The sequence below is a fragment of the Python bivittatus genome, unplaced genomic scaffold, assembly GCF_059951505.1.
Source record: "Python bivittatus isolate LINGU-HERP-01145 unplaced genomic scaffold, Pbiv_v1 ctg000690_np1212, whole genome shotgun sequence".
Classification (NCBI taxonomy): Eukaryota; Metazoa; Chordata; class Lepidosauria; order Squamata; family Pythonidae; genus Python; species Python bivittatus.
This window is the reverse complement of record NW_028277096.1, coordinates 1,806,885-1,820,306: the sequence shown is the minus strand read 5'-3', so window position 1 is coordinate 1,820,306 and position 13,422 is coordinate 1,806,885. Positions and strand designations below refer to the sequence as shown.

General features: G+C 41.0%; 1 protein-coding gene across 3 annotated transcripts in view; it reads right to left on the bottom strand.

Moving 5' to 3' along the window:
- KIF13B (kinesin family member 13B) overlaps nucleotides 1-13,422 on the bottom strand; it is a 143,390-nt gene that overhangs the window by 40,611 nt on the left and 89,357 nt on the right. For all 3 annotated transcript variants that reach the window (XM_088152488.1, XM_088152490.1, XM_088152489.1), the window contains exons 22-28: nucleotides 12,064-12,234; nucleotides 9,103-9,260; nucleotides 8,326-8,458; nucleotides 6,589-6,735; nucleotides 5,293-5,322; nucleotides 1,968-2,067; nucleotides 1,153-1,279 (exon numbers count right to left, since the gene is read on the bottom strand). In XM_088152488.1, coding sequence (XP_088008614.1) covers nucleotides 1,153-1,279; nucleotides 1,968-2,067; nucleotides 5,293-5,322; nucleotides 6,589-6,735; nucleotides 8,326-8,458; nucleotides 9,103-9,260; nucleotides 12,064-12,234 — 866 coding nt within the window. The remainder of the gene's footprint in view (nucleotides 1-1,152; nucleotides 1,280-1,967; nucleotides 2,068-5,292; nucleotides 5,323-6,588; nucleotides 6,736-8,325; nucleotides 8,459-9,102; nucleotides 9,261-12,063; nucleotides 12,235-13,422) is intronic.

Below are 13,422 nucleotides of genomic sequence, written 5' to 3'. Positions count from 1 at the left end.
CCAGCTGCAAGTAAGCAACAACTCTGTCCGTGTTTGTGAGCTTCCTGCATACAACTGGTTGGCCACCATGTGACAAAGAATGCTGGACTAGATCACTGTTTGCTCCAATAGGACACTTCATATGATTTATATACAAATATACATTCTCATAACACTATTCCCTTTCAGGGTAACAACATTATGCAGGGCACAAAAAAGGAATAAACAAATGAAAAGCATGAGAAAAAAGAAAAGGTAATTGAAATCTAGTTGATATTAACACTGTATCTCTCCACAGCTTTCTAGCTTATCAGCTCCATCCAAGCACGACTTGTTTTTCCCTTTCTCTTGACCCGTTCACTCTTCCTTCATATATTTGTTTTGCAATATGATCCTCATTCTTTCTTTCTATATGATCAAATGACCTCAGTGTATTTCTTTTGCATTGGTCACTCATTTCTGTACTCAGTCCACATTGATTCAGCACCCATACATTCTTGATCCTATCTCTTGTTGTTGTATCACATGCACTTAAGTGTCCCATTCTTGTTGGATTCAATTTATGTTTTTCCTGACCTAATTAACTCTCACTTTTGAATAACAAAATGGGCAGAAGCAAGCTCTTATACACAGATGTTTTCCCATCTTTCAACAAACACTAACTCCTTGCAACAGACCACATTACCCACTATCCTTCTACCAGCACTTGCACATCTGGTATTTGGGTTCTCAACCAACAATGTGGTATCATTTACATACAAAGGTACACACACTTTCATGCCTCCAACCTACACATCTCTAACATCATGACTAGCGTTCCTTATATATTAATACATTAAACAATCAAGAAGACATCGTTCTTCCTTAGTTTTACTCCCTGCTCAACATTTAAGCATTTACTAGGCATTTCATTCATTCTCATGCATATTTTACTTCCAAAATATCCTACTCTTACTACTTTCAGAAACCGATCTTCTCTTCTACCTTTCTACCATCTTTCAGGAGGGTAACTGAACTTTTTTGATTTCCATCCCACTGGCACAGTACTTCTCCACAGCTACAAACAAGATAAAGGCACCCTTCTATTTTTTCACCACATGTTCAAGCAAATAACAGGAATCTAAGCAATTTGTGAAGCTGGCTGTTTACAACTTTTTTTATTGCAGGCCTTACCACTCAGCAGGTGCTCCAGGGATCCCACTGCCAGCAGATGGCACCATTACAGCATTCCTCTCTTCTGTAAGGGTCAACCTCATCTCTAACAGCTGAGCTTCTCGATCAACATCATCTTCTGATTTGTCTGGAAGAGGCCAAGAAAGTTTCACTATACACTCAGCAACACCTCCAAAGATGACTCCAATGAAAATTGGAAGGGACCACAGGAAACCATATCAGCAGATGGCAGCAACTGGTTGACTGTGTCCATTTCTATAAGTTTAGCAGGTTAATACTTGAATAGGAGACCACCAAAATACCAAGGCTGTAGCCTAGATTGGGAAGTCATTAAATATCAAGGGAAAAAAATGACCACTTTTCTACTGTTGACAAGAAAACTGCCTAATTGTGTCCATGTAATCATCAGGAATCAGATCTGACTTGAAGACTTCTTGACCTTTACCTGGAGACCATGGAAACCTATCTTTCACCCTTGCCTTAAACTGCAAAGACAAATGTATCCATACATACACTGTTAAGGATTCTTGGGAGGAATTTCGTAATCCTATTCAACAATCGTATTAATGCTGATTTGTATGTTCTTCTAAAATACGTACAGGTATAGACAGAAGATGCCATACACGGTAGTTCCACTGTTGCCTCCTCTACCCTTACATGCAGGTCTGGAAGCTATTCTACTTGCTTACAGTAGCCTGGATGCACAGATGACTCTCCACACAGCTGGGGATGCCCAGAACTTTTTTCAAGTTTCTTAGCTTCCCAACAACTTTGGCAGCAGTTACAATGGAAAATAGGAAACTGCTTATGCTCACCAGGCTTTCCCACAAGTTTCTGCAACTGTTGATCTAGGTACTCTTGGCGTTTTGTAAGAACATTTAACCATTTCCTGCGCAGCCTCTCTAGATCTCTGTCCTGTGAAGAAATGAGATTTAAAAACAAAACATTCAGAAGTAATGGTTTGCTTCTGAAGGTGGATATCTGAACTTATGCATGCAAAAAGATTTTGAAAGCCAGGTATCAGAACAAAGAAATAGCCACTGAAAGCAACGGAAAAAGCAATGAATTAATGTTGCATCCATAAGTAGTTGCTTTTTTTATTGCAAATGAAAATCCATTTTTATACAAACTACAAATATGTGAACTTCATTTGCAAACTTACTATTCTAGCTTACATATTTTGAAATCCTGCAGTGATGAAAATTAAAAACTTGAGCATGGCTTTCTTTTTTATGAAAAGCAAATTTTGTTTTGTTTATTTCTATGGCCACCCACTTACCAAGTGACTCTGGGCAGCTAACAAAGATTAAAAACTTCAGTACAGGTAAATGATAAAAAATATTGTAAAATAAAACATACTGTGCTGAGGATCAAACACACCTCATATACTTCCAATGGGCTCATATAACGTCTTGGTCCAGGGCCTGGGGGAAGAACCAAATCTTCAAAGCCTTCTTAAAGGCCAACAGGATTGGGGTCAGCTGAATTTTGGTGGAAAGAGGGAGGCTAATACAGATAGCAGGTGTTGCAACCAAGAAGGAACACCTCCTGAGTCTATGAGATAGCACTGTTTAATAGGTGGGACCCCTAGCATGAGTGCCCTGTCAGATCTTATACAATGGGCAAGAATAAGTTAAGACAGACAGTCCCACAAACATCCAGGCTCTATGCCATGAAAAGTTTTAAAGGTGACTACCAGTACCATGAATTGAACTTGTAAGCCAACTGATAACCAGTGCAGCTTGTGCAATAGCAGTGTAACATGAGCATAATTCCATATGTCTATAATTACTTGTGCTGCCTCATTCTGGACTAGCCACAGCTTCCAGGTGTTCTTCAAAGGCATTTCCAGGTGAGTGTGCTATAATAGTCCAAGCGAGGGTGCAAATGACTGCGGGTAGGATCTCCCAATCCAGGAATGAGTGCAATTGATACACAAGATGAATTAGTGCAAAGGTCCTCCTCACATGGCTGCCATCTGCTCTTCCAGCATGAGCCAGGAGTCTAGGAGAACCCCCAAATTGCACTTCAGTTCCATTTGGGATAGTGCGACCTGAATTAGTACTAACAACTGAAGTTTTCCAAATCCACATCATTTTACTAGGGTTGAGACTAAGTCTGGTCATCTTCCTCCAGACTCCCACAACTCCAGACACTGAGAGAACTTTGACATCATTACTTGATTGGCCCACAGTTGAGATATACATCTGGGTATCATCAGTCCACTGATGATACCTGTGTGCCACCAAATGACCTTGCCCAGCTTCATGTTGATGTTAAATAGCAATGGAGAGAGTATAGAGCCCTGAGGCACCCCACATAACAGGGGTCTAGAACAGGATTGCCTCCCCAATACCTGGAACTGGCCCAGAGAAAGGAGAGGAATCTTCTTGTGCCACCCATTCCTAACTCCCTGAGCCAGACTAGAAGGATAGCATAATTGATGATTTGAAAGCTGATGAGAAATCAAGGAAGGCCAAGATGGATGCTCTATCCCCATCCCAAGCCTTCCAAAGCTGTCCACAAGTGTAGCCAATGCTGTTTCAGTACTATGTCCAGACTTATTCCTACCACGTTTTTGAAGAGAATGACTTATGTTTTTATTTTTATTTATTTATCAAACTTGTACAGCCACCCATCTCACAGAAAAGTGACTCTGGGCAGCGTACAACACTTAATTAAAAAAACAATAAATATATAAAAACATTCATTATTAAAAACTATAAAAAACACAAAAACAGGAGAGGATGATCTTATCTGCAGTAAGGGAGCCATCACAAGATCTCCCTGGTGCCCTGGGACCCCCAGGCCTGAAGGCATAGCCAGGTTTTGAGGGACCTGTGGGATTTTAGAGGGATGGAGCTAACTTCACTCTGGGGGGAGAAGATTCCATGAGGCAGGCGCCACAGCAGAGAAGACCCACCTCCTGGGACCCGCCAAGTGCAGTTCCTGACAGACAGGACCTGCAGCATGCCTTCTCTGCCAGATCTGGTGGGACGGGCAGATATAACCAGGGAGAAGCGGTCCCTCAGATAACCTGGCCCCATGCTGTGAAGGGCTTTAAAGGTCAAAAACAGCACCTTGAATTGGACCTGGAAGCAAACTGGCAAACAATGCAGCTTGTGGAGCAGAGGTGTAATGTATGCTGTTCTAGGGCATTTTGCACCAGCTGAAGCTTCCAGATATTCTTCAAGGGCAGCTCTATGGAGAGCGCATTACAGAAATCTAATCAGGAGGTAACTAGGGCATGAGTGACAGTGAACAGAGCCCCCCGATCCAGGAACGGGCGCAACCGGCGCTCAACACAAAGCTGTGCAAAGGCTCTCCTAGCCACGACTGACACCTGCTCTTTGAGCAGGAGTTTTGAGTCCAGGAGAACCCCCAGATTGTGCACTGGGTCTGTATGGGGCAGTGCTACCCCATCCAGCACCAAAGATGGCATAGTCTTAGAACTGAAAGGCCCCAAAACTTAAAGCCACCCAGTCTTGCCAGGGTTCAGCTGAAGCCTGTTGTTCCCCATCCAGACCCTCACAGCTTCCAGGCACTGGGATAAGATGCTCACAGCATCACTTAATTTGCCAGGGGCAAAGATGTATAATTGGGTATCATCAGCATATTGATGATACCTCGCCCCATGGTAACAGATGAGCTCACCCAGCCATGTCATCTAGATGTTAAATAGGAGAGGGGAGAGCACCAAACCCTGCGGCACCCCACATAGTAGGGGCTGAGGGCAGGATCTCTCCTCCCCAACCACTGACTGGAAAGGGCCCTGAAAAAAGGAGGCGAAGCAGCACCACACGGTGCCACCCCCCCCAATCCTCTGAGCCAATCCAGAAGGATACCATGGTCGATGGTATCAAAAGCTGATAAGAGGTCAAGTAGGGCAAGGATAGAGGCCATCCCCATCATGCCCTTGCCAGAGATCATCCAAAAGTGCAACCAATGATGTTTCTGTCCCAATGCCACTTGTGTAATGGCCATAGTAACACTAATAATTTTGTTTAGAGAGTATAATGTTGATTTTAGAGAGAGAATGTAATGTTGATTAGATAATATAATGTTGATTCGCTAATTAAAAAAAGACTAAATAATACAAAAATTCTTAAGTCTTGAAGAAACTAACAGCGACATATTTACCTGATAACTGTCCATGTCATCATCTTCTTCCTAGGTAAAAACCATGCGAATTCACATAAATTTCAAAGTTTTTGCAGCCAAATCTATACCAAATATGTATATATTATCTATAAGGAAAGACTCTCAGTTAATGTATCCATACTGTAGAGAACCATTCTCATTTATGGTTTCAATTATAATTATTTTTGAACCAATTGTTCTTGGGGGGAAAAAAGTTAACACTGGAGGGGCAAAATTGCTTTAACAGCTCTCTGAAATAGCTATTAGAATATGTAGAACTTTTATCACAAGTTGTTTCTCTTAAACATTTTATAGGAGTGTATGCTAAATTATGTATTTTTGTGCATGTTCTGAATATCAGTAAGCTTCAAAAACTGTGGATGGCTGCAGCCCTATGCTTTGTTAAGAAGTCTGCCTTCTTGCTCAGAAAAATGATAAAGGCTAACTTAGTTAGTTAGACAGATGGGGAAGGTGTTATCTATTTGCCTTCTAGTAAATGGATACCATGAGCCAGTTAAGGCACCAGACTAGAAACCAGGAGACTCTGAGTTCTAGTCCTGCTTTGGGCAGAAAGCCAGCTGAGTGACCTTGGGCCACTCAGCTGGCTTTCTATCTCAGCCCTAGGAAGAAGGCAATGGCAAACTACTTTTGAAATCTTGCTAAGAAAACTGCAGGGACTTGTCCAGGAGTCACTGCTGACTTGAAGACACCAAAAAAAAAAAGAAATTTTATGGCCACAGTAATTGTTTGATGAATGAGAAGTCCTCTGCCGTAGCCATTTTGTAAGTGCCCAAACCATATTCTCTACATTCAAAACATACATAAAAATGCAAAATATCATCTCCCTCTGTCTGAAAGCAGACTTGGAGAACACCATTCGCTGACAGGTATGAACATTCAACCTCCAGCTTTCAAACAGCATAGCTCCCTGTCTCACCCAGACATACATGACTCAACATATATCAAAACTTTGATGAGCTCAAGAAAGTGGTTTCTAATTCACCATTTCATCCTGCATGACAGTTCTGCATTTTAAAGCATTTATTCATTTTATTTATTTATTTGTTGGATTTCTCCCCAGCCCATCTCCCCCACAATAGCATAGAGGAAACAGAGAAATCCAGTAAGCTTATTTGTCCAAGTAATTCAGAATGATCTGCTCGTTCCAAAAACTCAAGCAGAGAAAGTTCTCTGCCAATGATCTACAGATAGACATTTTTGTGGATGGATTTGAGACATGCACATATATGCATAAACACACTTAACTGCTTTTGATATGTATCAATAATCTTCTACCTGATAATTTTCATAACTTTTTGGTGACTTGATATGTCTGATCTGCACACAGCCCACTGCTACAGATAAGATGGATTCTTCCATGAGAGGCAATGTTCCTGATTCTTGTACAGATTTCACTTCCACTTGGATTCGGTGCGACTGGCCCTGCACATCCAGAGAAAATACTGTAAAAAGCAGTATAGGAAGACAAAAGAGTAAGGGGGACCTCTGCTGGTAAAAGGTGATCAGGCAGCCTCACTTTGGAAATGCAGCATCTTGTCCATTCAAACTGATGAATCAAGTTATTTCCCTAACCATTCCAAATTGCTCAGGGGGAGAGAGAACAGACAAAAAACACTTTCTGCATTAGGACTACATATTTTCTAAAAATCACATGTCTCTCAAAACTATAAAACTGCTTTACCATGATAGTTAGACAATTAAGTTTACCAGTTCAGCATTCCTTACTTTTAACTAGCATCGCTTTCCAAGATCTTCACCAAAGGTCTTTTCCAACACAGCTACCTGAGCTCCTTTTGGCCGCATTGTAGCCTGGGCCTCTGATCTATGTAAACTTGGTGCTAAACTACTGAGCTATATCCTCTACTAAGAGCTGATCCTAAGTCTGCAAAATAAAACAATCTCACACTACTCCTGAAAGATGAGCCTGAAAACATTCCATCTACCAGAATGGGAGCATTCCCAGTGTGTTTGGGGCTGCAACTCGCAGAATCAGAATAGGCAGGGACTGCTGGAAGTAGCAGATGCCAAACAGCTGGAGGGTGCCAGAATGGGGAAAGCTACATTAGAATCACTCTTTAACTGATGGTGTAGACTTTAGAAAGCAAGGAAATAGCAATGCCAACTTGGTGTGATGCAACTGGTCTTGTTTGCTCATGTATGCACATTGTTTATTCATTCACTGTGCACGTGATCAATGGCAATTGATCAAAGGAATGGATTCTAAGATAAAGTTCTCATTGGCTGCTTTCACGCAATACACATAACCTAGTAACTGAATTAATTCATCTTCTAAGTTTGCACAATATACTGAAGCACAAACTAACCGATTGGTTTTAACTTGCCCAATGCTAACCCTAATGACGGCTGATGCTAATTAAGATTTCTATGTTGTGCAAATGCAGCTAAAAGCTGAGCTGGGCAGATTCACATAGAGGGAATGCTTTTTCAACCCACAGAGCCCTTCCTATAGAAAACTATCAGTCTTACCTCAGAAGGTGGAAGGGATATTCATTAACTTCAAATATCTGTTAAATCACATTGTTTGCATTCATTATGCAAATATATTGAAAAGATATAAAAGGTTAATTCTGTAATTATGCAAATGACATAAATTACATCAATTCTCTGGGCTGACTTGGAAACAACATACTTTGTCTGTAGTTGGGTGAGAAGTCCAAATTAAAATGTCCACTGAATCCAAAATCCACTTAATGGAGGTCCAAGGAATTGAGATTTATCTACAGGGTAGCAAGGGAAGAATTCTGTGATGTGAACAAGCTTAGCCTCCCTCAGGGGAGTTCAGAACAGCCAGAGCAAAAAATGGGAAGGTGAGAGCTAAGTAGCCTATGCTTGTTCATGTCACCACAGGAAGAGTAGCCTGAATATCATTTGACAAAAGCCAGATTCATAGTGTCTATGTGGTCAATCAACCATTCCACTAAAAAGAGGATATAGTAGGCCAGGCAGAGTAATAACAGTTGATATTATTGATGGTCTTCTTTACCATCTTACCTGCTTGAGCTGAAAAATGCCACCTGTATGTACATCCTTTGCTGGAATTACTTCTACTGGACAGTATTCTCCATTCTCATTGAGTTCCAGAATCTGAACCCATAGTTCCACTTTGCGGGTGACCTCACTCCACCTGCCAAAACACAATTTCTGGGACAGATGAACTACTCTGCCTTTTGGAAGAGTGCACCAAAGATTTTACTCTTCTTTGGAAACTAAACATCAAGAGAAGAGATATTTGCAAGTATAAGTGTGTTTGTATGAAAGAGAGGAAGAGGGAGCATATATGTGCAAGAAAGAGAGCAAGGAAGTGAGCATATGTGTGCATGCCTGGGAAAGAAACATCGAAAGGGGAAATAGCTTCCGTGCAGCTTCACTTCAATTGGGAAAACATATTTAAATTTCCCTTGTGGTTATGCCTAAGTTACTTAGAGTATCAAATTTTGCCTACATTGGCATTCACATTTTGAAAAGAGCTGCATTTTTCAAGTAAAAATCACTCAATTTCTATAGTTATAAAAGAAGCTTGACATTTTAGAAAGGCAGTGATTGAAGTGAAGGGAGAAGGAGTTGTGGCAGAAAACAAACAGGAAGGAGAGACGGTAGCGATGGGTCCCTATGGCCCTTGGTTTCTGAATTCTAAGCGGCAGAGGAATAGATTGGAAGGAAGTGAACAATAATTCATATTTTGCTAATAAATCTGCTCCTCTGACTTCTAAACAGTTTTTTCCCCACAAGTTTTAAATGTGTTTATCAACTAAGTGCCATCTCTTTTACCTGTCTCGGAGGCTTCGTGTTTTGGCTTGAATTATTCCTAAATCCCACAATGCTGGATTTTTGCGAGGATCACACTGTTTGTGTCCATATACTTCAATGGCTAGGGCACCATCAGAAAGATATTCCATAAAATCTTCAGTAATATTGATAGAGAATTCCTGGTCAGAAAAGGAGAAAAATGATAGTGCATCATTCACTTCCCTCCCTACTATTGTGGATTTTTTAGCATATGGAGGCTGAAATAAGGGGGTAAAAATTTTAGCATCCATTAGTCACAACAGGATATCTGAACTGGAACAGTCAATAGCCGAGATATGCAACCTTAACAGAAAGCTTAAATCACTATGATAAATGGAGTACCAGAAGGATCTAGAGAGCAATTTAGAAAGCTTTATGCTTGGAATCCTGAACCAAACCACAGGGGGAAACACAGCACAAATTAATGGATGGAATTTGCTGCCCTACTTTTGCTGATTTATTATTGCTTTTCATTATGATGAATTCATTTCTCTCTTCCATGTGATATTTCCTGATTGGACAGCTTGGACAGGCAATTAACCAGCAGTCTTTTGGAAAGAGGATTTTTTATATAGAGAGAAATTATTCTTGCAACTTAGACTGCCACATCTTGGAGCTTTCAGTATGTGTAGATAATATTTTTATCAGCTTCAACGGGTATATCAATATCACCCATCTGTAATACAATGGCAATAATGTAGGTCTAGCTTACTGGGCTCTTGTTATGATTAGAGTAGCGTTAGATATGAGCAGGTCTTTAGAAACATTTCCATCTGCTAAATTAGTTTTCATGAACCTGTTGTCTTCAAGATGGCGTGGTGGAGAATACAATGCTACATATCCAAAGGGTACCGGGTGGTGGAAGGCCACTGTGACTTCTTTGAGCCTAAGCTACATCAAGAATCACTTTCAACAGTCTGAATCTGCTGCGTTTTATGATCAGTGCCAGAAGCAGCTGAGATATAGTTGGTCAGCATCAAAAACATGGCTGGTTTGGTGCTGACATTAATTAAAACTGTTTTTAAACAGTATTTTGAAAGTGCTGGAAAAGAGGACGAGAGAGAGCTCACACTGGTCAGCAGTATACTGAATGAGTAATTTGTTCTTGAAAGCTCTGAATTGCTTTTCTATTTTTTTCACTAAGGGCTTTTTTAAAGAAGAAAATCAGAATATTTCAATTTCGTAAGTCATAAGAATTCATTTTGATTTTAACGGCATGGTATGCATATTTTAGGCTAAGCAAAACTATAGGCGGCTTGAAGAACTTGCTTACGTTTAAAAATCACTTTTAATGTGAAAAAAGGGAGGGATCCATTGGTTTGAGATAGGCTTCTCCAGAATAGCCTTTTGTACCTTTAAGAGTCCACAGAAGACAAATGGCCCATGAAAAACACTGCAGCTCAGCAAATAAGAGACAGCAAGCCTGATTCACATCTGATATAGCACATATGTTTTCCAGGGCTAGACATTTGTTAACTGGGATAATCCTATTACCCTACTGTGGTGTCCTTTCCTATTGTTTCTAGTCTGTTCCAAGATCCAGGGCAAAATCCTGGTTTTGATTTCTAAAGCTCTAAATGGTTTGGGACTTAGAGTCACACCCTCTCTCATATTCTGTCTGGATTTTGGTCCTTAGTAGAACCCTTGTCCTCGCCCTGTGAAATTCAGAGGGTGGCCACTAAAGACAAAATGTCTCTTCCTTCCAGTGCTAAACTCTTGGTTATAAAATGCTTTTCCGATACAAGCTCAGCCTACCTGATATTCTTTTCAGTGAACAACATTTTTTCCCCTTTGTTTCAGGCTTTTTGAGGCTTTTGACATAGATGTTTTTTAAGAACTCTCAAAGCTCTTAAAGATCCTGTTAGTTTTGAATTTCTAGAGCTGTGTTTCTCAGCCTTGGCAACTTTAAGATGTGTGGACTTCAACTCTCAGAATTCCCCAGTCAGCAAAGCAAAGCTGGCTGTGGAATTCTGGTGGTTGAAGTCCACACATCTTAGAGTTGCCAAGGTTGAGAAACACTCCTCTAGAGTTTCAAAGTTCTACATGTATGATAAAAATGTAAGGATACTTGCTGATTTTTGAGTTTTAAAAATCTCTGCCACTAGTTAGTTATAGGCAGTGTTTGATTTTTTTATTATTCTATTTTAACTCCTGAGGGAAGCCATCCAGAGAATTTCAATTATGTGGCATCCTAGAAATACTCTAAATAAATAGGTAGAGCATATATATCATGGTTAGCCTAGTACATGCTGGAAAGAAAAAAAGGAGAGGGGTTTGGAGCAACACAAAGGAGTATGCCACTTTAAGCCAGGAATCCTGGCATAAAACCACAAACAGGAACCAGCTGTATGCTTACTCAGGCCATATTTTCAATCCTGGTTACAGAAACAGGTAAATACATAAAGTACCAACAAAACAGTGTGACATGCAGGATTATAATTCATTATGGCCCCACATGGCAAGATTTATAAGCTAACAACTGGTTTAAAACTGGCTTATGAATCTAGTAAATTCTTTAGGTGTAACAAATCAGTATCCTTCATTTGGATGTTATACTAAACTATATCTGGTTTGTTTGTTTCAAATGAATGGGCTGCCAAGTATGTAACTCATTCCCATTTTGTTACAACTAGCAGAATTTCAAGCTTGAAGTGAGGGACATACATAGCTCCACTCACATGTAATACCTAGTCAGGATTTTTAAAATCACGAGTTTTTGAACAGCCCATAGTGACTGAGGTCACACATAATGCTACACCATAATATGTGTGTTCACATTACATATCACTCTGTATCTCCCCCCCACGCACAAACATTACAACTTAGCATTATATCTGAATGAGGCTAGTAAGAAAGCATTTTTCACCCCATCCTAGCAAACACTTTAATCATGAAATTGAAGTTGTGATCCTGAGATAGCAGTAAAAGCAATAGTACAATTACATTGCAATGATCGAAGACAACCATGCACCGTGGTTCCTTGCTGATGGGAGACAGAGAGGGATCCATTTCAGGGGCCACTATCACAGGTTCCAGTTGGTCCCAGAAAGAATACTTGCAGAACACAAAATTGGAGAGATGCTGAGGCAAACCAGTAGCTTGAAGGATTTTAATCTGGAGGATTAAAAGAGGCACATAACACATACAGAGGTCACTAAAATAAATAAAGTAATTAATAGATTGCATTCAATAACAATCTATATATCACTAAAACTCTTGGGTCTGTAACCTTCAACTGGGCAAAACGGTGCATCATAGGGCAACAATTTTTGATCCAAGGTACCTCAAATGGGCTAACTTACCGAATGCATCCAAAATCCGGGACCCATGACTCCCGTGGGATTGAAATTTGGGGGATTTGTGGCTGCTTCAGCACTGCTGTGCCACACAGTCAGCAAAAGTCATGTGATTGTCTTGGGCATATCCCTGACCTCTTTCCTGCCTCCCTGTCCCCTGTGCCCAATCGGCTGGCGGCAAGGCCAGACGGACGAGTGGTGATTGGCTGCTTTGGAAACAAGGCAGAAATCTGAAATTTCTTAATGGCTGAGGGCATTGAGGGAAGGATAAGGAAGCGACTTGGAAGCCTGCTGGCGAGGTAGGGCTGGCTGGGGGGCAGGTGCCAGTGGTCGATGGGTGAGCCCTCTTCCTCCCTCAAGGGAGTGGTCCCTTGGGGACTGCCAGAATGGGGAGTGGGGGTGCAGTTTTCCTCACAGTCCGCAGCTCCCTTTGTTCCACCTTCTCCCAGCAAAGTGGCAGGTAGTTCCACTGGTCAGCTGAGGAGGAGGAGGAGGAGGCAGTGGCAGCAGCTTCACTGGGGCTCTCCTGAGGGTCATGAGGGGAGTGCAAATGGCGCAAGCCTATATAATATTTGGAAATGGAGGGAGGGTGGGAGGAAGGATGGATTTCTGACACTCCCTGCCAGCTTCCCACAAGCAAAGTCAATGGGGAACCCACCAGCCAGTCACAAGTCACTCCCACTCCAACTGCTTTTTTGCCCTTGGTCATTCTGTTTACCTGTTTAGGTAAGGAAATATCTCTGAAACAACCCAATGGGTCATGGGTTGTCTAGTTCATACAAAATGTAGCCGAGCTAGTTTGTTCAGACTAATGTTTATCTTATAAAGCCAGAGGCTTCCACATTTAACAGTATTTAAATAAAATCTGCCTTAAATAAACATCTCCACCAGGGGTCACTATATGAGCAGATTTGGGAATCTCAAAGATTGCTTCACTATAAAACAGAAACCAAATCAGAAGACTGGATTTGAAGACAGAACCTTGCTCCAAAATAATTAATACAAC